Raw genomic sequence first — 25,524 nt, forward strand, 5'->3', positions numbered from 1 at the left:
TAAAAAACCTAAAAGGTTATGTAACATGGAACTCTGATCAATCCAGTTCTGAGGGTGGTACCCATAGCTACTTTTTGCATTGAAATTTTGCCTGATGGCGATCAGAAGTCTTTGGTTTCTCTGACAATATTTTTTTTCTTTGAAGAGCAAACAAATGAATGCACGCCTAGCATGTACACTTTTCATTCCTATTTCATTCACCTTAACTATGTCAAATATTTCTGTCAGCATTTTTAGAATTAAGAATTGTATTAGTAGCTAACACTTACTGTGAGTTGATTTTAACCTAAACTCTTTAAGATTTCTACCTAGATGATCTTTCTTTAAAGTGCCATTATTATTATTATCCACCTGTGAATCGGTGATCTGAGGCACCAGGCACTTTAGTAGGTGGTGCGAACTTGCTAATAAATAGAAGTTAAATTCAAACTCTGGGACCTCTGACTGCAGAGTCCACATGCTTTATGGCCCCACGCCTCTGTCTTCCAATAGCCAGAGCTGTGTGGATTTTGCACAAACATCATAACCGTCTCTGGAACCTCCAATTGGATTTGTTTATACATCTCACCATGCTTCCAAAGTCCATTTTATTACGGTCGTAACCATTATCCATGAAAAGAAAATAATCACGTTGCCATCTCACTGGGTGTGCTGTGAAGTTACAGGATTTTTTTTTTTTTTTTTTTAAGATGTTTCAGGGGAACTAGATTCCTTCCAACCTGTGCTCTGAGCCCATTCACATCCAATCTCTCTCAGGCACAGGGGTGGCAGCAGTTTTTCCCAGCAGACACGAAAATCAGGGTGGATTTTCTGATTCCACAACCTGGATGAAAGAGTAGTTTATGCTCCCCGACGAAACTCTGCACAGCCGGGGCTCCATCCCCCAGCCCGGGAGCACCAGTGGTGCTGGCTCACTGGGTGATCTGGGAGGCAGGTGATCATCCTTATTTAGATGTGCCAGTGGTCACGTGAGCAGAAAATGGAGGCGAATGTGTATTCCCAGTTAACTGCTCCAGAAGGGAGATGCTGAGGAGCTGGAGCCGAGCATCCTCGCCCTCCGGGTAGCCGGCCTCCTCGCATCCTCAGGAGGTAGGTGGGTCTGGTGCGGCTCTGGGAGGATCGGGTGTCTGCAGGACAGATCGCAGGGGGGAGTGTGGTTCTGGAGGACCGGTCTATTGCTGCTGGGAACTTGGAGGGGGGGAGAGGAGGGGGGGGGGAGGAGGGGAGGAGGGGAGGAGGGGTGCGGGGCTCTGCCCAGCCCCTCGCCCGGGACTGCTGGCAGCTGCCTCTCACTGTGCACTCACTCCGACTGAAAGCCTTGTGGTCTTCGACGCTGTCCCTGCCCCTCCCTTGGCGGTCAGGTAATTAGGCAACACAGACTCTGCACAACTCGAAACATTTTGTGTTCCTCTATGTCGCTGCTGAAAATGGAGTTAGAGAATCAAAAGAAGTGACAGGTTTTTGTTTTGGTTTTGGTTTTGGTTTTTTGCAAACTGTTTAGGACTCTCGCCTAGTGGGTATTACCGTGTCTGTTTGCCGAGCCGAGTGGCCCTGGTACGGTGGCATTTTTAGTTCTTATATTATTGCTGATTGTTGCCGAAGCTAGTAACATGCACTTCTCTCTCTCTTTTTTTTTTTTTTCCCTCTCTCTCTAGTGAATCTTGTAATCTTTAAGTCTTACCTGAGTTGTAAGCCGCAGAAATAGGTCATCCTCAAAAATGGGCTTGTGTTGTGCTCTACCACCTCCTCAAAATCCGGAGACAAAATATTCTATGTACAGAATCTCACTGTGTCACTGAAAAACTAAGTTAAATGAGAAACTAGAACAGAACGACCACCTGGTCAATTCCAAACAAGAAATACATCGATTATTGAATTCCTCCGTGGATCCCTCTGTGGAGACCGAAAAACAAAACTATGGACTCCCACCGGCGAGGGATTTAAAGTCTGATTCTTCCTGGGATCGGGGGATTCTTGATTCCTGAGACCACTATGATTCTTACTGGTGTTGGTGATTCAAGGGTGAGGGGACATCATCTGTGTAAACTGGCCCCTTCTTTCCTAAGAACCCTTGACATGGTGTCAGTCTTGGGCGAGCTTCTGTGAGCGAGCACAGCTTCCAGGCTCACCTCCTACCGGGGGCTGCCCCAGGCCACTCCCATAAAGGGAAACGGGAGCTGCCGCTGAATCAGGCCACTTCGAAATGTTCAATTTGATGAAAGTTTTCTTGACATCTTAATCGATGATATTTGCAGAGTGTAGTGTATGATCGGGAATCATTAGATTAAAATTCCTGGTGCTAAAAAAAAAAAATGACCCTTGAAATTTCTCTTAAGTGATAAGAGAGACTTCCTATCTGGGAGGAAGACACTGTAATTTATTAGGAAATTACACATATTCAGGCCAGTGAAAGCTTTCTACTTTAAAATGCTTGAACCTTGCTTTGCAACTCAAAGATAAATCAAGTAAGATGAGGCTGACCTCCTTCGAAATTAACTGAACCTAAGCATCCCCAAGAGATTTTGCTTTGTAATGCAGAGTAACCTTTAGGTCCTAAATAAGATGTAAAGCTTCAAAGGTACTTAAGGATAATAAGCTAGAGTCTCTTTTGTATTAAAGAGAAGCCAAACTGACTTTTTTCATGGTGAGGGCTGTCTTTGGTATATCCTGGTGAATTTCCTTTTACATTCTGTTTGGTCTTTCATTAAGGAAAGATTTAGCTCTTATTAAAGGATCATAATACTTCCTTGACCTTTAGACTTCATACTTTCCAGTTAGCGAGAAGACAAGGTGTGGGATTTTCCTATAGGTTCGGGTACTAATATAATTTATGATGGGAGCTTGAGTTCACGTATAGCAAATACAAGCTTTTTTTTTTCTTTTTACCCTGTCTAGAATTGCTTGCCCTGTGTTTGACTTGTCAAGATCTTGTAGATAGAGGCTTTACAAGAATCAACTTCCTGCTAGAGAAATAGTTGAATTTGTGATGGGTTCTCCATTTTTTAAATCAATTCCAGTTAATAGTATAGCTGGGGGAAAGAGGCAAAGGGAAGAAGGGGCAGAGAGAAAAGCAATGAAAGACAGATTCTGTCCCTGGTACCCTGTTGACAAAGAGTTGACAAAGAACATTTGAATGCAGGTCCTTCTGCTTTGATAATGGCAGGAATCGTGGGGGTCTTAGGGGGATAGGTGTGCAAGAGGGGTGTAGGAGAGCAGGAGGGCAGGAGTGGGTGCCCCCTGTCTGAGCACCATTATCATTTGAGGGCTCTGGTAAGCCATTTGCCTATTATTTTGATAGTTTCCTGATTCTCTCTATTGTTCTTATATCCTCAGTTTCAACTGTCAGGATAATAGAAGCTGAAAAAAAATCTTAGAATTCATTTTCACTCACTCCTTCAGTTTACAGGCAAAAAAAAGAAAGAAAAAGAACCCTGGTTACAGTGAGGGGATTGGCTCAAGGTCACAGTCAGTGACTAGCTGAGATCAGGACCAAGAGGCCTAGCTCTTGATCTTGTGCTATTTCCTTGCATCCTTATCAGAAGCCTCTAGCAAAATCTAGTCCATACATTTGAAGTTCCCAGAGCTAAAAAATAAAAAAACGAAAAACCACAAACACACACAAAAAAACCTACCAGTCTTCTATTTTAAGGATAAGGTGGTATTTCCTAATTCCTTTACAACCTTAAAAATTGGGGGGAAATGTGAAAAAAAGTTGGGGAGAAATATAACTGAATGCCACTCTCAGGGCTTGTGCAAGTATGATGAGCAAGATGCTATCCCTCAGGACTGCATGCAAAGCAAAAGTAATCAAGATGCAGTCTCTCCCCTCACCCTAGTGGGAAGAAGAAGGTAAAACAAATGGCTTGCAAAAGGGAATGAAGTCAGTTCATAAGATGTGTAACAGTGGAACTCTGGGCCCTTAAATGTGGGAAGGCCTTGCTCTTTGTCCTTGGTTGTGAAGGAACACGTAGAGAATTCATGGATAAAGTAGATTCCATAGCTGGGGGAAAGAACACTTCAGCAGGAGAGAAATAAACCAAGCTATTAGAGACAGGAGATCTGTCGGTCAGACTTGGGAAACTAGTAGCTCATCTTATCTGCAAAGTAGGGCATTTGGGGTCCCTAAGGGGGAATTGATCCAAATGCTGAGAGCCCTGAGGGTGAACCATAGGAGTTCGTGTCCTATGTATTAGCAGTGGGAAGCCAAGGTTTTCTGAGCTGGGTGTTGTGATTGGCAATGGACTAGCACTGGTGTGGGAGAGATGGGAAGCGAGGTGGGAGGTGCTTGTCCACTTGAGACATAGAGGCTGGAACTGTGCGCAGGGTAGAAAGAAGGGAGGTGATCCCAGAAGGCAGACATAGAAGAGAGGTAGAGTGCTTGAAAACTGAGGGAGACGTGTCTGGAGAAGAGTTGGCACATACCGTAATAGGTTATAGTTTCACTTCCCAGGACTGAGAGTCTGTAGCCTTGCTGCACTTGATGCAAGTTAACATGAGCAAGGTGAAGAAAGCATGAAGGCCTCCCATCCGAAGAAGATAGAGCCAGCTGTGGTGAAAGCACTTGCAGAAAGCTAAATCCACATCTGATTAGTCAGCATGAGGTCATGGTCCCATGCTGGTCCATGGTTTCTATTACTACATTTAACCACTGTTGCCAAGAACAGACCTGTGAGCCTTGCAGCTACTGAGGTGTACCTACTGGGGTGAGACCTGAAGGGGATGGGGACATTCTCCTCTCCATGTCCTCTTCCCTGCAGGGTAGTGGCCGACTCTAATTATACAAGGAGAGAAAGGAGAAATCCCAGTTTAAAGATAGGAATCAGGCCAAATGGTGCCCCGGAAAAGCTCCAAGAAGACCCTGACTCATAGAGAGGAAGAAAGAATAAATCCTGATTGTGGGTTTGAGGGCTGAGGGCAAAGGGGGTAGAAAGGGAATAGGAATGCTCAGATGTCATCTATCCCAGCCAGCCCACCCACCAGGTCCAGCTCAAATGCAACCTCTTGTCTGGAGTTTCTAGGTTCATGGACTCTATGCCCTCAGTTGGAGGAATTACTCCTTCCTCTGGAATTCCTGGTTACCTCTCATGGCATTTTACTCCACTTGTGCTGTTTTGTGGGAACCTGTATGTGTCTTTTTCTTCTTTATCCTCTTCGGTTTTAAATTTTTTAAGGGCAAAATGTGTGTGTGTGTGTGTGTGTGTGTGTGTGTGTGTGTGTGTGTGTGAACCATTCTCTTTGTAATGTACCCTCCCCTGGACTAGTTTAAAGCTTTCCATATGGTTCCAGGACTGAAATGTTTGTTGAACTCCTACCCAAAAGAGTAGTCTTGTAAACAAACCTAGTACAGTGGAAGTTATATCCATCAAAGCTTGTGGGAAACTAGTTTGGAAACCTCAAGCAGATAATCAGAATGTAGAGAAGATAATTTTGCCTGTAAACAGAAATTTTTCAAAGTCCCCTCCTGTCCAAAAATTGGGAAAGGAGCACAGGCTTTCTGTAGCAGGATATAGTGTTGTTCATACCCAGCATGGAAGCCCCTTTTAAAGCCACCACTGCCCATGAAGCAAGAGAACCTTTTATTCAAAGAGGAATAAAGCCGTTACTTAGCAGATACATTTTTCTATATCCAACTCCCAGAAATACGCAGGAAAGGTTGATGAAATTGGGAGTTCTGGAAATAGCTCTTCCTAAAATAAAACAGGAGTGAGCCCAACCTAGTGTGATCTCAAGAGAGCAGCTGTGTAAGAGGTAGGTTAGGAGGACAGGTGAAATAGAATGAGGGGAGAGCTGGATCCCTGGGAAAGCTCATATTGATAACTGAGAAACAGAAACCTTGGGATGGAGCAAAACCCCCATCCCTGGACTGACTGTAGGGAAGTTTTCTTTGTGTTGTAGACTAAGTTCAGGGACGATCAAAGATCACATCCTTGAGACTAGATTTGACATAAAAAGACTGTCACCAAATTTTTCATGTACTTACCAGTTTATAAGCTCAAGGCTTGTTTCTAACTAGCTTGATGGGTAGGTGACTGGTCTTAGGCTGTTAATTGTATTTCCCAGTACTAACTGGCATTCACTAGCATGGTAAGTAGGAAATGGGAGTGATATACCAGACAGAGTTTTGGAATTGCATGTAATGCTGTAAGTCTGTGAACAATTACTCAAAAGCATAAGCACATTTTCTCCCTAAATAGCTGTCTACATTTCTCAATAAAGACATACCAAGGTAAAAGAAATAGCTAACTGAATCAGGCCTCCCTGTGAAGTTGGCATAGCCTTACGATACCTGAATACATCCCTCAGGAGAGTATGAAATTAATCAAGTCCTGTAAATTAGCTTCATAGAATGTAATTATATTATGCAGTGGGACATGTGTAAGTAAAGGTGATGGATTCTTTGTCTCAATCTCGAGGGGCCTGACTTGGGCTTCTCTCTTTCCCTCTAAATCTGTTAGGCAGCAGTAGAAGGGCTTTCTAGGAGAAGGGATGAATAGAAGAACTGATATGCCCTCCTAGAGAGGAGATTCTCCTCCTTGAAACTAGGTGTGGTGGTGGAGGAGATTGGCCACTTTATTTGTTTGCTCGAGCTGCCATAACAAAGCGTCATAAACTGGATGGCTTAAACAAGAAAACTTTATTTTTTTTTTTGCAATTCTGGAGGCTTAAAGTCCAGGATCAAGGTATCAGTGGGGTTGGTTTTTTCTGAGGTCTCTCTCCTTGGTTTGGAGGTGGCTGCTTTTTCCCTGTGTCTTCACCTGGTCTTCCCTCTGTATGCATCTGTGTCCTAATCTCCTCTTTTTAAAAGCACACCAGTCATATTGGATCTGGACCACCCCCCCCCCCCCCCCGCCAATGACCTCATTTTAACTTCATTGCCTCTGTAAAGAACTTACTTCCAAATATATTCTATTCTGAGGCACTGGCGGTTGGAATTTCATAATACAAATTTTGGAGGACAAAAATCTAGCCCATACTAGTTACCTTGGGAATGTGATAGTGGATATGCTGAGAATTCCTGCTGATTCCATGATTAGTGACTGGCCCCCATACTTTATTTGTCATGCTTCTATGTTGAGTCTCAGGGTCACTTCAGGGGTTTCATGACCATCTTGGAAACTCACAGTGAAGACGGGAGGCCAAGTTTAGCCCCAGATCTAATAATAGTAAGAGTAATATTAAATAAAATAATGTGATATGAGTAATACTAAATAATTATTATGGAATTTTTGCCAAACACTTTACTTATTATCTATATGACATCTCACATTATCTCCCCTATCAAACTTAATTTGTGGTTGAAGAAATGGGGTTGATACCTTTGACCCACCATCATAAGTTGCCTCCCTATTTATTAAACTGGTCTGAAAATCTATGGATAAATTCCTTGCAGGAGAATGAGATTGAGGATGCGATTCTGAAGGAAGTTCTTTTCAGCTTTGAATTGGGGATATAAGGGAGTTCAGAATCTTAAAAGACATTGAAACCTTAGATGTGATCTGGAATTTCCCCACTGCCAAGAGGTCAGCTAACTTGGATCTGTTACACCCTAACCATTGGCAAGGTGGAGGAAAAGAGAACAAAAGGCCAGGATGGGGATTCGGGGTTCTACAACTGCCCTGGAATTGAGTACGTGGTCAACTTGTTCACCAGTTTAATATAGTGCCATTTATCTAGTTTTGCTTTTGTTGCCTGTGCTTTTGGTGTCATATCCAAGAACTTATTACCAAATCCAAAGTCATGAAGCTTTTCCCTCTATGCTTTCTTCTAGGAGCTTTATAGGCTTAGGTCTTTACATTTAGGTCCATAATCCCTTTTGAGTTAATTTTTGTACATGGTACACAGTAGGGGTCCATCTTCATTCTTTTGCTTGTGGATGTCCAGTTTTCCTAGCAACAAAACTGTCCTTTTCCCATAGTATGGTCTTGTTATTACTATCAAAAATTATTTGACCTGGGTCAATCAGTAGGATATGAGACTCTTGATCTTGGGGTTGTGAATTTGAGCCCCACATTGGGTGTGTAGAGATTACTTAAAAGTAAAAAAATTTTAAGAAGTCATTTGACCATAGATGCGTGGGCTTATTTCTGTGGTCTCTGATCTGTTCCATTGCTTTGTATTTCTTTCTTTGTGTTGGCACCATACTATTCTGATACAATAGCTTTGTAATAAGTTTTAAAGTCAGAGAATGTGAGACCTCCAACTTTATTCTTCTTTTTCAAGATTTTTTTGACTATTTGATGTCTCTTGAAATTCCATATGAATTTTAGAACAGATTTTTCTATTTCTGAAAAAAATGCTCTTGGGCTCCAAGGCACCTGCTTTTGAAAACCACTTTTCTATTATAATTTTAGCAAACTTACCAAAATAATAACAACAGCAATCTCTAACCCTTCTGTAGCATCCACCGTGATGTCCTAAGCAGTGTTTTCTATCTTTATCTGAATCAACTCATTTAATCCTGACAACCCCTATGTAAGTAGTGTTACCTTCTCCATTTATAGATAAAGAAACTGGGGCACACAGGAATTCTCTAATTTACCTAAGATCACACATTTTTTAAAATTAGAGTATAATTAACATCCACTGTTATTAGTTTCAGGTGTACAATACAATGATTTAACATTTCCCTGCATTAACCAACACTCATCAGAGTAAGTGTGCTCTTCATCCCCTTTACCTATTTCACCCACCCCCTTACCCCCTCCCCTCAGGCAACTACACCCCTTTGTTCTGTGTATTTAAGAGTCTGTTTTTTTGTTGGTCTCTTTTTTTCTTTGTTCGTTTGTTTTGTTTCTTAAATTCCACATATGAGTGGAATCATAAATATTTGTCTTTGACCAACTTATTTTGCTTAGCATCATACCCTCCAGGCTCATCCATGTTGTTGCAAATGGCAAGATGTCATTCTTTTTATTTTTAATTTAAATTCTATTAATTAACATATAATATTCTATTAACTTCAGAGGTAGAGTTCAGTGATGTCATCAGTCTTATATAATACACAGAAAATGTCATTCTTTTTTTGTGGCTGAGTAATACTTCATTTATACATAGTAAGGCCCCACTTTTCAAAAAGTCAGAGTCTGATTCAAACGCAGACTGCCTCAGTTGCTAGTGTGGAAGAACAATGACATAGCCGTTCAGGCTGTTTGCTGGGCTCTTGGTAGATGCAGTCCAAGGTATGTGGAGAGGCCCAGATATCATGCTGGCTTTTGTCTCAGAGCTGTGCTAATGAAATTTTGTTCTGCATTAACATATTGAGAGAGAGAAAAAAAATTAAAAAGAAAAAAATAAAAAGAGGAAGGTCCCTTGGTTTACCTTTGTGAAGTAAACAAAATTAAACAGATTTATTGTCTGGAGGACATCTCAGAGTCTATGACAGGTTCACATGCATTATAAAGTCTCAAAAGGAGGATATAATATATGGTGTTTCTCAAACTTACCTGGCACAAAGCCCTTTTGCATAGATGTGTGGAATCTCTCCTTGGGTACAGGCTTTGGGAAGCAGTGACTTTAAAAAATGACAGAAAGCGTCCCTTCTGTGTTTCTTTTGCCACTGGGACCGTTTGAAAGGCTCAGGTACGGTGCCTTCCTATGTGTCCATTTCCTTGTGTGTCCTATTGCCTAAAGGCCTGAGCTCGTGAGAAGCTGACTGCAGGAGTGGATTCCAGAGATCTACCTGTATCTTGCCACAGCCTGCTTCCTGGGGTCACTGGGGTCTGAGAGGTGACTCTGTTGTAATTCATAGCCAGTGACTGGTGGGAATGAAAAGATGAACTCTGTGCTAGAGGAAAGTAAGGAAACACTGAACCATTGGGAAGAAAATCCAGAAAATAAAAATAGGTTGGTGTTACAAAAGGTACAGAACACTGGAGCATCCATCAGGTATTTATTCATCAAATGCTCCTTGGGTGCAGGCTGCCTGGCAGTGCTCTCAGCTCCCTGGGATGTTATGGGGAGCAAAGCACCAGCTGGTGCTTTTGGAGCTGATAGCCCATCCAGAAGGAAGTGTCTCTGTTCTCTGCCTCAGTTTCTTCATTTGAGAACCAGAAACAACTTAGAGGGTTGCTACCCAGAACCAGTGTTAACGTCAAAAGTATAAAGACTTGTGGAGGCAGAAATATGCAACGTGGAACCAAGTTTTTTCTTTTTTCTTAAGAAAAAGAACATAAATGAAATAGTGAAATTTTCAGACCCAAAAATTAAAAAAAATTTAGGGTAACAATACACAAGACAAAAAGCAACAAAGCTAGGGAAATAAAGCAACAGTCAAAGGAGCCAAAGTGAAAAGACTAGGGTAGAGGTCAGATACAGACTATAAAACAAGGGTAGAATTCAATAAATGCAAAATGACCTACTGCAAAAGATGAATCAGCAATTGCCATGAGAAGCAGGCAGTGTGTCTGTGCCTTATTTATTTTTAAAGCCCCACTGCTAGCACAGATCAAACCTTCGGAAGTACTTGTGAAGATGAACAAATATGACACATGTGGCCAGAGGGGGCGGCGGTGGCCCTGCCACAGTGGGCTGATCAGAGCGGAGGCTGGCCTTCTCCGCCTTTCTTCGGTGATGGTGATCTTTCATGTTTTTATTTATGCCTGCTACTTCCTACACTTTATTTTGGAAAACATTAAGATCCCTGGTAATGTGGCAGTTGGATGTGACAGTGTAATAGTGCTACTGATAAACAGCTGACTGACTTCTCACTGAGCACTTGATTTTTCTAATGTTAACTTGACTTTGCCCAAGAGAAGATTTCTGGAAACTCTTATAGCATCTAATTATATTTAAATTACCTCTTTATTTTAAAAATGTGGCACGTGCTTGTGTTTTAAAAATTGTAATAACACAGAAACATAAATGAATAAAAAGTAAAAGCCCCTTTCTCCCTGGACCTACTCCATATGGGTAGCTGCTATTAATAGTCCATTTCTTTTCCTTCTAGATATTATCTATGCCTAAAAATATGTATAAATGTGCATAACCTTATACAAATGCTATCATTCTAAACATACCATAACATACCATCTTGTGATTTGATTTATTAAATGTATCTGAGGTGCCATTCCATGTCAATATGTTTAGAGGGTTTTTTTTTTGCATCGATATACCATAATGAATTCCATTTTATAATAAATTTCATCATATTTCTATTAATGGGCATTTAGATTATCCCTTGTAGTTTTATAAAAAGACAAATTACTTAAGTAGAAATTTCCTTTCACCAGCAAATGGACGACTTGGATCCAACGCTAAGGGCATAATGTGCAAAGTACTCCAGATCTCAAAGAAAGAGATAGCAAGATGCTCTCAACAGTGGGGTTGGATGCTTCCCTCAGGGCCTCTTTACAAAGTGACCCACTTTTGCCAAGTTCATCCATCACCCTGGCCTATATGAGCAGAAGATTGGAGAGTCATTGTTGGTTAGGAATAGTGAAGTGAGTCCTTTTCTGCCGCTCCAAAGCCAGGTGACGGATTGTTCCAAGAGAATCATGGATAAAGATTCAGAATGCCTTTCCCAAGGAAGACTGTCTTCTGACTCCCAGTTGGAGGTTCGACATAGACAGTGGACTTGTGTGTGTGCCTTGGGGAAGGTGACCTGCATTGTCACAGCATGGTGGGGTGGAGAGATACAGGTATCCTGTGTGTGGACAGACAGTAGTGGACTTGTGTCATTTTGTAGCACCCCACCTGTTATGAGCTTAATTGTGCCCTCCTCTAAAATTCATATGTTGAAGTCCTAATCCCTGGTATTTGGAGATGGGGGTCTTGAAAGAGGTAATTAAGTTGAAATGAGATCATTAAGGATGGGACCCTAATCTGGTATAATCAATGCCCTTATAAGAAGAGGAGATTAGGGGCACCTTGATGGCTCACTTGTGGAAATGACCGATTTCAGCTCAGGTCATGATCTCAGGGTTATTGGATTGAGTCCTGTGTTGGGCTTCATGCTCTGCACAGAGTCTGCTTCTCCCTCTTCCTCTGCTCTGTTCTCTATATTCTTATCATTGGAATAGCTGGTCAAAAGTTGTCTGCATTTAACATTTTGATAAATAAAGCCCCAAACTCTACCTCAACTTAAATGCTTTATAGTCACACAATCATATTTGGGGGTGCCACTTGCACAAAACATTAAAACTTCACATTTTTAATTTTTAAAAGATTTTATTTATTTATTCACGAGGGACACAGAGAGAGGCAGAAACACAGGCAGAGGGAGAAGCAGGCTCCCTTTGGGGAGCCCCATGTGGGACTCGATCCCAGGACCCCGGGATCACACCCTGAGCCAAAGGCAGACGCTCAACTGCTGAGCCACCCAGGCATCCCAAGCTTCACATTTTTAAAAATGTATACATATATCCAACTTTGAGAAATGAAATTTCATTCAAGTTGTTTTCACACAAGGGTCAGGAAGCTGTCGCCTCTGGGTCAAGTCCACAGTCTGCCACCTATTTTTGTACCTAAAGTTTTATGGGGACATAGCCACACTCCTTCACTTACATATCCATTAGGGCTGCTTTTGCGCTACAGCAGAGTTGAGTAGTTGCCACAGGGACTGTAAGACCTGCAAAGCCTAACATATTTAGTATCTGGCCCTTTACAGAAAAACTTTGCTGAGCTCAGCTCTAGAGAAGTCAGGCTTAAATTTTCTACCACACCCTGTGGATCAGCAAATATAATCGCTTGAGCAGCAGTTAGAGGAGTATCTATGTAGGCTCCTATTCATATTTCTGGTGCCAGAGTCTGCACGCTCTTGAACATCTGAGAGGAAGGAAATAAAACCAAGTCAGTGCACCCATTACATTGCACTTTGGGGGAGAGAAAATCTTGTGGAGGGGGCAGGGAGGTGCCCTCAGCCTCATCTCCACAAAGGATAAATTCCAGGTGATGCTGAGGTGGGGGGTGGGCAAGTTGTAAGGAGCCTGTACCCAGAATACCATCACTTGGCCATCTGTAGAAGCTGTTGCCCACCCTGCACTCAGGACTGGCTTCAATTCTGAAGACCAACAGTGGTCCACTTCTCCTCACTCTTCGGAAGAACTTCGAACTTGCCTAGCTACCCCCACCCTCAGTTGCTCCTAAAATCCAAGGGGAGTTTTATTTTATTTTATTTTATTTTATTTTATTTTATTTTATTTTATTTTATTTTATTTATTTTATTTATTTTATTTTATTTTAGTTAGTGGCCACCTTTAATATGCTTTTTTGTTTTTTTTGGAGTTCAATTTGCCAACATATAGCATAACACCCAGTGCTCATCCCATCAAGTGCCTCCCTCAGTGCCCGTCACCCAGTCACCCCCACCCCCGACCCACCTCCCTTTCTACCCCCTTGTTTGTTTCCCAGAGTTGAGTCTCTCATGTTCTGTCTCCCTCTCTGATATTTCCCACTCATTTTCTCTCCTTTTCCCTTTATTCCCTTTCACTATTTTTTATATTCCCCAAATGAATGAAACCATATAATGTTTGTCCTTCTCCGATTGACTTATTTCACTCAGCATAATACCCTCCAGTTCCATCCACGTCTAAGCAAATGGTGGGTATTTGTTGTTTCTAATGGCTGAGTAATTTCCATTGTATACATAGACCACATCTTCTTTATCCATTCATCTTTCAGTGGACACCGAGGCTCCTTCCACAGTTTGGCTATTGTGGACATTGCTGCTAGAAACATCGGGGTGCAGGTGTCCCGGCATTTCATTGCATCTGTATCTTTGGGGTAAATCCCAGGAATGCAATTGCTGGGTCATAGGGCAGGTCTATTTTTAACTCTTTGAGGAACCTCCACACAGTTTTCCAGAGTGGCTGCACCAGTTCACATTCCCACCAACAGTGCGAGAGGGTTCCCCTTTCTCCACATTCTCTCCAACATTTGTTGTTTCCTGCCTTGTTAATTTTCCCCATTCTCACTGGGGTGAGGTGGTATCTCATTGTGGTTTTGATTTGTATTTCCCTGATGGCAAGTGATGCAGAGCATTTTCTCATATGCATGTTGGCCATGTCTATGTCTTCCTCTGTGAGATTTTTGTTCATGTCTTTTGCCCATTTCATGATTGGATTGTTTGTTTCTTTGCTGTTGAGTTTAATAAGTTCTTTATAGATCTTGGATACTAGTCCTTTATCTGATACGTCATTTGCAAATATCTTCTCCCATTCTGTAGGTTGTCTTTTAGTTTTGTTGACTATTTCTTTTGCTGTGCAGAAGCTTCTTATCTTGATGAAGTCCCAATAGTTCATTTTTGCTTTTGTTTCTCTTGCCTTCATAGATGTGTCTTGCAAGAAGTTACTGTGGCCAAGTTCAAAAAGGGTGTTGCCTGTGTTCTCCTCTAGGATTTTGATGGACTCTTGTCTCACGTTTAGATCTTTCATCCATTTTGAGTTTATCTTTGTGTATGGTGCAAGAGAGTGGTCTAGTTTCATTCTTCTGCATGTGGATGTCCAATTTTCCCAGCACCATTTATTGAAGAGACTGTCTTTCTTCCAATGGATAGTCTTTCCTCCTTTATCGAATATTAGTTGACCATAAAGTTCAGGGTCCACTTCTGGATTCTCTATTCTGTTCCACTGATCTATGTGTCTGTTTTTGTGCCAGTACCACACTGTCTTGACATCACAATTTTGTAGTACAACCTGAAATCTGGCATTGTGATGCCCCCAGCTATGGTTTTCTTTTTTAAAATTCCCCTGGCTATTCGGGGTCTTTTCTGATTCCACACAAATCTTAAGATAATTTGTTCCAACTCTCTGAAGAAAGTCCATGGTATTTTGATAGGGATTGCATTGAATGTGTAAATTGCCCTAGGTAGCATTGACATTTTCACAATATTAATTCTTCCAATCCTTGAGCATGGAATATTTTTCCATCTCTTTGTGTCTTCCTCAATTTCTTTCAGAAGTGTTCTGTAGTTTTTAGGGTATAGATCCTTTACCTCTTTGGTTAGGTTTATTCCTAGGTATCTTATGCTTTCGGGTGCAATCGTAAATGAGATTGACTCCTTAATTTCTCTTTCTTTAGTCTCATTGTTAGTGTATATCGCTGAGGTAGAGGGCACAGTAAACTCTAAACCAGGTGAACTTTACTTCCTGGTGTTAGAGCCATTGCTTCTCTGGTATATCATTTCTGTAAGAGTCAGCTAACATCTCTAAATTCTGTTTTGAAGAAAGTTTAACTTGTTGACAAAAAGGATTTGTCAGTAGAGCCTTTTGATGATCAAGTTCCAATATGGAGTGAGATGTTGTGAGGAGCATTTTACCAGAAGAGGGGAGCATCTGCATATCTAAATAAGGCATTTATTCAATAGGTATTTCTTCACCCCACTCTGCTAAGCACTACATGGAGCTTTGTGTGCCATATAATGTAATCTTTCCAACAACACACAAGTGACTGATATGTATGAAGGTCTTAGAAAACACAAGAAGAGAGTATGGCATCTACCCCACAAACCAGAGGTAGAATTCTTCATGCAGCTCTCTTCCCAGCCAGTGATTGAATTATTATCTGAAAGGCAAATGGTTGAAATGATATTATGGCCTCCTTCTATTTCTGCTCAGTGTTCCTCAAACTTTTAGTGCCCGTAAGATTTGTTGTAAAAGATTTTATACACAAAGGATTTTAAGCACCTATGTTATAATTTAGGGAACAATTCAAGAACTTACCTAAAGGTCATTTGGACTACACGTAATCCTTGCTACCTGCAGAGTTTTAGAATCTGACCCTGAGTAAGGATACTGCATTGTCTCCTGCTCCTCTTAGAACCTGAGAACAGATGGCATGGTTTATGGGTTTTTGCAAAATCCCCAGAGAGGTTGGTATCTGGGCAAATGCCCAGTGCTTGTCTCCTTTACTTTGTCATCTACTTTCCCTGTCATCACCCCTTATCTGCCCCAGCTGGCTGGCTTCTAGGGGTCACAGCACTTATCTGCTTTAGGGCAAGGAAGCCCAGCCGACCAGCTTGTTTTTGCCAAGAGCTTCATTTTATGGGCTCAACCTTAGTTTCCTATTGGGGAACCTAAGCTCCCACCCTTTCCTTGGGATCGGCTTGATTCAGCGGAGTGTGAAACCCAGTGCAGCCCCTGGCTTGCCTCCCACGTGAGTGATTTTGTAAGTTGCCCGAGGGTTCACAGAGTGGCATGGAACTCTTACCTTAAACTGTGCAGCCTGTTTATCAGACAAGAATCCCAAAAGGCAGTCCTCCAACTGTGGGTCTTTCAAAGGCTAATTTATGTACTTCACAAAGGAAGGCAGGCACCTCCTAAAAAGTTTTGTTTGGTTTTCTTTTTATTGCCATTTCTAGAGAAAGCAACTTTACCAGTCCAGTAGATCTTATTAGACTAGGAGGAAGCCAGGAGAATTTTAAGAACTCTGGCATCAAGGAACTTTCTCTTTATGTAATCATTTTTCCAAAATATATCAGCATAACCATCTGATATTTTCCTAAAGAACAATTAAGACTTTAACCTGCTACTCTACCTCCACAGAGCCATATCTTTTAAGTGGCAAATCTTGTAAGAATGATTATTTTCAAAAGGATTGCTGCTTACTTCTAGGAATACATGCCTGTCGGGAAGCATTACTATCTAGAAATCCTGGATGTGTGTGTGTGTGTGTGTGTGTGTGTGTGTGTGTGCCAAGTCTTGGTTCACTGCTCTTTTCCTTTAAAAAGAACCTGATTTCAGGCAAGGCTAATCCTATAACAATTAAATCCTTCTAGATTCATAAATACTGGAAGGATATAAAATGTAGAATGGGCTTACTTTTGTATGTGGTCTAAAAGGTGCATTTAATTATGTCCAAAAGTTTTGTGTTTGTGGTCCTTCACTAGATGGTGTCTTGACTGCCATGGTGCTGCTTGCTGGCTGTGTTTTGAAGAAGCACAGAGCACCAAAAACTCAAAATCAACACATGCACATGGAATCCATTTTCAAATTGGAGAATCCATTTATGACACTGTTCCTCCACTTAATGATGTTCATGTCATGAGAGGTGGTACCCAGATTTAATACAAATAGCGTTGAATCACATAAAAGCATCGTTCTTTTTCCGACTTCCTTGGGTTGAGTTGAGCTCAGCTAATTCAGTACATTTTCTTTCCTTTTTTAAGATTTTATTTATTTATTTGAGAGAGAGATAGCAACAGAGATAATGAGAGAGAGTATGAGCAGAGATGGGGGTTAGGGAGAGTACCATTGGGAAGAGAGGGGTAGGGAGAAGCAGACTCCCCACTAAGCGGGGAGCCCAACATGGGGCTTGATCCCAGGACCCTGGGATCTTGACTTGAGCAGAAGGCAGATGCTTAACCCACTTAGCCACCCAGACGCCCCCATTTTATTTTCTAATATCTGAATTCAAAACTGTTTATTTTTCTCTAGGAATTTCTTTAACTGCCTTCACAAATTTTGATTCATAGAGCTTTATTGTCAATTGCTTACAAATATCCTCCTCAATTTCCAAATTGTCTTTTCATAATTGATTTTAAACATATGTCCCTGAAGTCAGAGATTATGGTACATGTGATATAGACTTCCATTATTTTATGAGACATTCTATATAGTCCATTTTCATAAGTTTGAAAAATATGGTGTATTTTTTTATTGAGGGCAGATCCACCCATTAGCTCAAGCTATATTATTACATTCTTCAGATGTATCTTTATGCATTTTTTCAGATTGATTTATAAATTCTTGAGAAGTATATTTAAATTTTCCCTCATAAAATTAATTTTTCCTTATAATTTATATGAAATTTTTATTTCATTTTTGGGCTATGTTCTTGAGAGCATGTAGGATCTGGATTATCATTACATATTCTGAAAAGTTATTTCTTTTATCATGGAATAATAACTTTTTTAAGGCTTAAGAATGCTTTCTGCCCAAAATCTATCTTGTTTGATATTAATATTGTGATGCTTGCCTTCCTGTGGTTAATATTTTTATTTTTTTACTGTTACTTTATTGTCAACACTACTGCATTATTATTTTTAGATGTTCCTTTTAAAAGCAGCACAGCCACTCAGGGTAAGAGACACTACAAGGTATGATGAACAACCCCAAATCTCCGTGTTTTCAAACAACAAAGGTTTAAAAATTATTTATTCTTTAACCATTACAATATCTTTCATACTGTTCCTTTTTTGGATGCCGGGGGCACTTTTATTGCTAATTCTTCTCTCTGCTGCATCTGATGGCAATCCCTCATAATGTTTTTTCCCTAGTGTAGTTTAGAGTTTGAGTTTTTTGGCTTTTTGGTGTGAGGTCATCTTTCAGTGGGTTTTTTCCTTCTCCTAAGTGAATTTCCAGTGAATCCTAGATTGTAAAAGTAACACTACCAAATGGTTTCACACTTGATTCTTCTGGAAGCCTAGGGCTCTAGGCCTTCAATGATCCTAGATGAATTTTAATTTGAATCTGTTGACTTGGGTTCCCTACATCATTCAGGTAATATAAATGGAAACAGGCTTGACATACAAAGAGTGTCTCTAATTCTCATAGGTTACTCTTCATATTCCACCCAAGATCCCAGGCAGACTTGCTTTTCAAAGCCAGAGACTAGAGATCCTTCTCATCCTCTTTTCATTAAGGGAGTACTTCCTTAAGATCCACTGCCTTCTTCAGAAGTTCTGGTCTAGGCCTTTCTTCCAACACAGGAGTCAGTCACTTCTGTGGAGTCCTAATGCCCGTGTCTAATCCAAACTCCTGTGGGCTACTTTTGCATCAGCTTCCTGGAGTCACACTGTTTCTGGCACCTGGAGATTTCCTTTGGTTTCTTTCAAGTTTGGAAATATATTAATTACTTTTTGGGTGCTTTATTTTATATAGCATTTCTTTGTATTTATAATGATACATTACATTATACATTATTAATATAATATATATAATATATAATATATATTATATATATAATATATATAATATATATATAATAATGTATACATTATTACATTACACTTTGCCAGACATTTTCAATTTTTTTTTAGCAAAGAGAGACAGTCTCAGAGTCAGAGCCCAAGTGTTTCTTCCTTGAATTTAATAACATTGTTTTATTTCATTATATTTAATTTATGTGACTTTTTTAGGCGAGTGCTTTTACATTACCATCCATATAGGTGATGCACATCTTCTTTTCAAAATAAGTCTAATTAACTAAAATAAGTCAATTTATTTTTTTTTAATTTTTACTTATTTATGATAGTCACACAGAGAGAGAGAGAGAGAGAGAGAGGCAGAGACATAGGCAGAGGGAGAAGCAGGCTCCATGCATTGGGAGCCCGACATGGGATTCGATCCCGGGTCTCCAGGATTGTGCCCTGGGCCAAAGGCAGGCGCTAAACCGCTGTGCTACCCAGGGATCCCAAATAAGTCAAGTTAAAGAAAAACATTAAGTAAATTAACAGGTGCTAGATGGAAAAAACATAAAGATGGTATATAAATACACAAGTTTATAAAAATACTTGAAAGCATTTGATGCCCTTCTGAGCTTTTTGTTCTCATTTTTTTTAAATGCTCTTCTTGCCTTAGTAACCCAGACAAGATGTGTACCATTAACATTAACCTAGGTTGAGAATGTGGGAAATGGGTTTCCTAAATTAGAGCAGAATATGAGTCAGATATTCCCTTCAAAACAAATAGTAAAGGCCGGCTGTACTCATCAGAATAGGTTGGATTAGGATGTGCTAACAGAGAAACTCAACATTTTAGGGGCAAAACACAACAAAAGTTCCTCTCTTCTTACATATTCAATGAGCTTTAGCATGGGCCTCCACTTGGCCACAGCTTGATTGAGCCTACAACTCAACCACCAAGGCAGGGAGCAGCCCCTGGCACCCACACACTTGCTCTTACCTAATTCTTCTGCCCAAATGTGACACTACACCCGCCACTTCCACTCTCATTTCATCTGTCCAAGTAAATCACCTGACTACCGATATTTTAAAGGAAAGCAGGAAAGTACAATTTTACCATGTGACTAGAAGGCCAAGAGCCAAAAACAGTTGGTGAAGATCAAGAATGGTGATGAAACCATTCAGCAAACAACCAGTTCTGGATCTGTCCTTTAGATGGAGACATGGAGCTAAGCAAATGCTTGGAAGGTCAGCCATGGAAGAGTCTGATTTGTATTTCACAATTCCCTCAGCCTCTTTGGTAGCTCCATCCTGTATACAGAAAACCCCCAGATTAAATAGTGGCTTTGGATGGATAAGGTAAAATATTTGTCTTCACACTGGACTGATTTATTACCGAATAGATCCCGAGAGGTTTACATTATTGATCATAAAACTTCATCTTGTTCAATTGCCAACAACCCCGGTTGGCCATGTCATTTCTATAAATATTTACAGACCCACAGCATGAATGTGGCTGAAGTATTTACAGTGAACACAACAACTTGTGTTTCTTTCAGGTTTGCCTCTTAGCTATTTTGGTTCAGCTTTCCCTCTCTGTCCCTGTGGGTTTCCTAAAATGTCCCTAAGGCCTTCTGTAATGTCCATAGTTTGTGAGCGTCCCTCTTCTCTGGTCACCCCTGACCACAACCTTCAGCTTTCCTTCCCCCTTGCATGCCACCACTGACTTTCCAGCACCTTCTTAGCAGGATCTCTGCTCTCTGTTGGAGAAAAGGATTGGGAGAAAAAGGCTGTATTCACCTAATGTCAGTGAGTTCAGGAGCACTTATAGGCTCTATGGAGATTCATGCCATCCTGAAATTTTCTCTTACCTGGCCTAATACCCAAAGTGTAGTAACCCTCATTATATTTTGTCCAATCATGACACATACTTCAATTAAGTCCCTAATCCTGGTACTATGTCTAAGATGAGGGAATGTAATACTTTAAGCTTAGCCAATGCTTTATAATTTATGGAGTGCTCGCAGCTCACATGTGTATTATATTAATCCTCCACAGTCACTGTGATATTAGGTATTTATTATCTCTGTTTAAAATCACCAATGTGGTTGGATAATTTTCTTGGGGTTAATCAGTTTGTCAGTATAACATAGAATTATAACCCAGAACTATAACCTCATATCTAGGACTCATTCAATTATTTCATGATGTTACCCATAATTTACAAACAGTAACAAAAACTATGAATCTTTTTTTCTTTAATTGAGGTATAATTGACACACAATGTTATATTAGTTTCAGGTATGCAGCATAGTGTTTCAACACTTCTATAAGTTTAGCTGCCATCTCTCACCATACAATGCTATTACAATACCACTACATTCCCTGTGCTGTACCTTTCATCCCCGTGACTTACTCTTTCCATAGCTGGAAACCCTGTCTCCTACTCCCCTTCACCCATTTTGCCCGTCCCCCACTGCCTCCCCTCTAGCAACCTCCACTTTGTTCACTGTATTTGTGGATCTGTTTCTGCTTTTTGTTTGTTTGTTTTGTTTTTAAGATTCCACATGCAAGTGAAATCATATGGTATTTATTTTTCGCTGGCTGATTTCACTTCGCATCATCCATCCATCCATGTTGTCTCTCATAAAATGTACAAAAATTTGAGATTGTTCCTATCTATTTTAAAGCTCTCATATTTATTTTTGAGCTAAGGCTAGCACCCTTATGTGCTCTGTGAAGTAGGTATAGCTATGATGTCTTTTTTTTTTTAAGGTTGATTCATAAAGGACTGGAGTAATGTCAAGCTCGGTAATTCAACTCAACACATATTTATTGGGTATTGACCTCTACCAGGTGCTGGAGACATAATAGTAGAAACAGAGATGGTTCCTGTCCTCATGAAACTTCAAGGCTAGTACAGCAGGCAGTTAGAATATGACAAAAAGAACTGAGATAATAATGGTTAACTTCCTTTTCCTTTGTTATTTTTAGGCATCACACATTCTCCCTTTTATTGGTGTGGAAACTGAGGCACAGAAAGATTAGGTAACTTGCCATATGACACACAGTGAGTGATAGAACTAAGATTGGAATCCAGCCACTCTTAAATAGCAATTTGCTACTTTGTAGGTACTGTAGGGTGTATGTCAAGGAGAATACATACAGATCACTTCACATGACAAGGAATCATTATAAGAAAATCTGAAAAGCTGCAGCATCATGGAAAACCTTCCCTCTGGATCCTAGGACTTTCAAACCTGGGGCCTAGCACAGGTTTTCTCTTTGTTCACCACCCCTCCTCTATTGCTGGATAATTTGATTTGCTGCCCCCCCCCCCAGTATGCTGTCTCTGACATCACTTCTGTTGTTCCTACCAGTACCTTATTGTCTTTGAAACACACCAACCTCTCACTCACTGTCTTTCTGCCAGGGTGTAGGATTCATTTTAGAGAACACTAAATAAATGAGGATCGATGCCTCAGCAAGTGTATGGGGAATGAAACTCCCTGAGGTTATGTTTTTGAAGGGCTGTTTGGGGTTGGTTGTAACAACGCAGTCATTCACTTCTTTTAGGGAACAGCACCAAGTTATCAGTGGATGGTCACTATTTTAACAGCATCATCCCATCTCCACAAGAATGGGGCTCCTCTGTTCTTTTCCTCTATATCCTCAGCACAGAGTAGGTATTCACTACCTACTTGTCAAATAAATGAAACACTACATCTCACTAGGGACAAAGAATTTTGTTTTAATCCTAATGCTTTGCTGACAATTAGGGCTTTGACTTGGATCCCGGAGATCGATCATCCAGGTAAACAAATTCCAAATTTGGTAGACTTAGATTCAAGTGAAGAAAAATGGCAATAACAGGGAGGGAAAGATTAAATTTAGAACACTAACACAAAGGTTTATCATGCTTAAATTTAGATCAGTGCCTACATCACAAGGACTCACCCTAGATGAATGAAATTACATGGAAGACATGTTTTTCTGTTAAGAAGAAAAATATGTTCTCATGATAATTGAGGATGTCTGAACAAGGGACAGGAGGTAAAAATAGGTCAAGGGGAATTTACCGAGATCAGTGGTCAGCTTCCTATGAGAGCATATACATTTGTCACAGTTTTCTCCAGTATTTTCTAATCCCCTACACTTGACTTACTAGTACTGGACTCAGTACTGTTTAGAGAGAAGAGAAGTTCTCTCCCTGTGTCTCATGAATAAATAAATAAAATCTTTTTAAAAAATCAGAGAAGGATAGGAAATAACATCAGTTGGTACCTTCTCAGGAATGTTAGGCATTTTACATTTATTGCTTAATTTTTCAGCAACTCAATGAGGTAGATGGTGTATCTCTGTTTCACTGATAGAGACCAACAAAGTATATACTTTCCTCTGCTGACAGCAATTTAATATGCTCAAATTTACACAGAGGAAGAATTATATACGAAGTCAGGTCTGTCTTTACTCCAAAGCACGTATGTTGCCTCTCATTTTGAAAAATTATTATTAAATACCCAACATAAGTATATGTTATTAGTTATTTGCTTTTCCCCTTGGTATGTGGTTTCTTATGTGAGCTAGTAGGAGAAATGGCTTTCTGTGTACACAGAGCAAGACTGGTACCCATGGTTCTTATTCCCAGGAACTGCAGAAAGTCTTTATTCTAAGTGGGGCCACTTCGGATAGATTTAGTATACATACTTGGTCTATTCCAAGCAAGTTGAAAATGTGATCCTGGAATCTCTGGGTTGCCTTTTAAGAGAAAATTAAAAGAGAAAGTGAAAATTAAATCCCACACAATTTTTTACACTCTCTGCTTCGCTTTTTTTTCAGACTGCCATCAGAGGATGTAGGCATGGACATCTCCTTTGAGGAGGGAATGCCAAGCCCCAGTGCTGCAGACATGAGGCCCGGTGAGAGGAGCGTGTGTTCATTTCCTTCAGTGCTAGTCTGTATCCAGACCTTGTCATTATTCAGTGAGAGAACCATTTCCTATGCATCCATCTCGTGATTTCAGTGATAAAAATGAAGAGGAAAAACAAAATATGTGTGAGGAGGGTGTTAGGCTACATTTGGTAGCCTACAATTTCAGAGTTGACATGAACACTGATGCTCACTTGTGTGGGCCACCTTTGACCTCCTGGACCACTGCTGTAATTGCCAGTGTGTTTAGTTCCCGTGATAAGTGGCTACCATATGTCAGAATACCCAATTCTAACTAACATCTAAGTTCCCCAGATTTGTACGTCAGTGTGAGAATATTTAAAATTAAAAAGGCTCAGTATCCTGGTTATTCAAACGAACAAACAAAAACTCTACATGCCACAGATCTCCAGCTCAAGGCACACACAAAAAGAATTTTAAATTTCCAGGTGCATCATACTCTCACTTTGTGCTAATATCACTCCTGTGCACTGTACAGCTTTAGGATCATGACACAATCCTGAACCCTAATGTTATCAGCCAAACCCAGAATGGAGCAGAAGAGAGTGGGTTATTTATCTATCTACCTATCTATTATCTATCTATCTATTTTTCTGTAAAGTACGTTTTTCAAGCTACTAGTCATGTGACATAATTATTCATAATTATTCTTACCACTGTATGCCTACATTACTCTTAAAGTTTCACAATGTACAAGTTGTGAATGTACAGGTATTAAGGCTATGGTTATCCTATATGGTACTAGTCTGCTACATGTGGCTATTTAAATTGATTAAAATTTAAAACAAACTTGAAAAGCTCAGTTCTTCATTTGTACTAGCTTCATTTCAAGTGCTCAACAACTACACAGAAGGTTTCTATCATCTCGAAAATCTCTTTTGAACAGCACTGCTCTGAGAATTCATGTAACATAGAAATCCAATGTTTTTCAAACTTATTGGTCAATGGAAAGTTTTTCAGGTATAATACATAAAAATATTACATGGAACACAGTTTTGGTGATGTTCTATATGGAGAAAAAAATTTAGTGACAAAGAAACAGAGTCACTTTCCTTAGAACAAGACCAGAGTTAGAATTCTAGAATTGAGGAATATACCAGACGGCCTTTCAAAAATTTTGTGATAGGAATCCTGAAAATTTCTATTTTTAGGTTAACTCTCTACCATTGTTGAGGTGGGACTGACTTGGTTAAAAATGACTTCTGCAGCTGTGGTTCTGTTAAGTGAAAATCACAGGAGAAGCAAGATGCATATTGTATTGAGAGGGTGGCAGCTAATTCCATGAACCTTAACATGTGAAGACTATCACTTATGGTACAGGAACTAATGTTAAGAAATATTGCCATAAAAGGTAGTGACCACTTGAGCAAATATCTCAGTTTTATTTTTAAAAAAGAAATAGAATGCCAAAGAAAGGTCACTACAGATCATTCATAGAGTTGGCAGGACCTGGCAAAGAGGTATTTTGGGAGTGCCCATGAACATAATAGAAAAAGTTCTTACCCTTCATTCCATAGAAATGATGTCTGCAAGAACCATTATGAGATCTATGTATGCTTAGCTGTTTTTCTTATGCATCATAGAGATTCAGTTCATTGTTAAATCAGTGTCACGTTCTCAAACCTGAACAGGGCAGGTCTGGAAACTGGTTAGCAAGAGCTCCCACTTTTTTTTTTCTACGTGGTCAGGGCTCATGTGTCTGGGATGAGCCAGTACTGAGGCCTGCTGGTCAAGAA

General features: G+C 40.2%; 1 protein-coding gene across 5 annotated transcripts in view; it reads left to right on the top strand.

The window, feature by feature from the left end:
• PRUNE2 (prune homolog 2 with BCH domain) overlaps positions 1-25,524 on the top strand; it is a 256,690-nt gene that overhangs the window by 192,611 nt on the left and 38,555 nt on the right. For all 5 annotated transcript variants that reach the window (XM_072837719.1, XM_072837709.1, XM_072837712.1 and 2 more), the window contains exon 10: positions 23,678-23,757. In XM_072837719.1, the coding sequence (XP_072693820.1) occupies positions 23,678-23,757 (80 nt within the window). The remainder of the gene's footprint in view (positions 1-23,677; positions 23,758-25,524) is intronic.

The sequence above is a fragment of the Canis lupus genome, chromosome 1 (genome assembly GCF_048164855.1).
Source record: "Canis lupus baileyi chromosome 1, mCanLup2.hap1, whole genome shotgun sequence".
Lineage (NCBI taxonomy): Eukaryota > Metazoa > Chordata > Mammalia > Carnivora > Canidae > Canis > Canis lupus.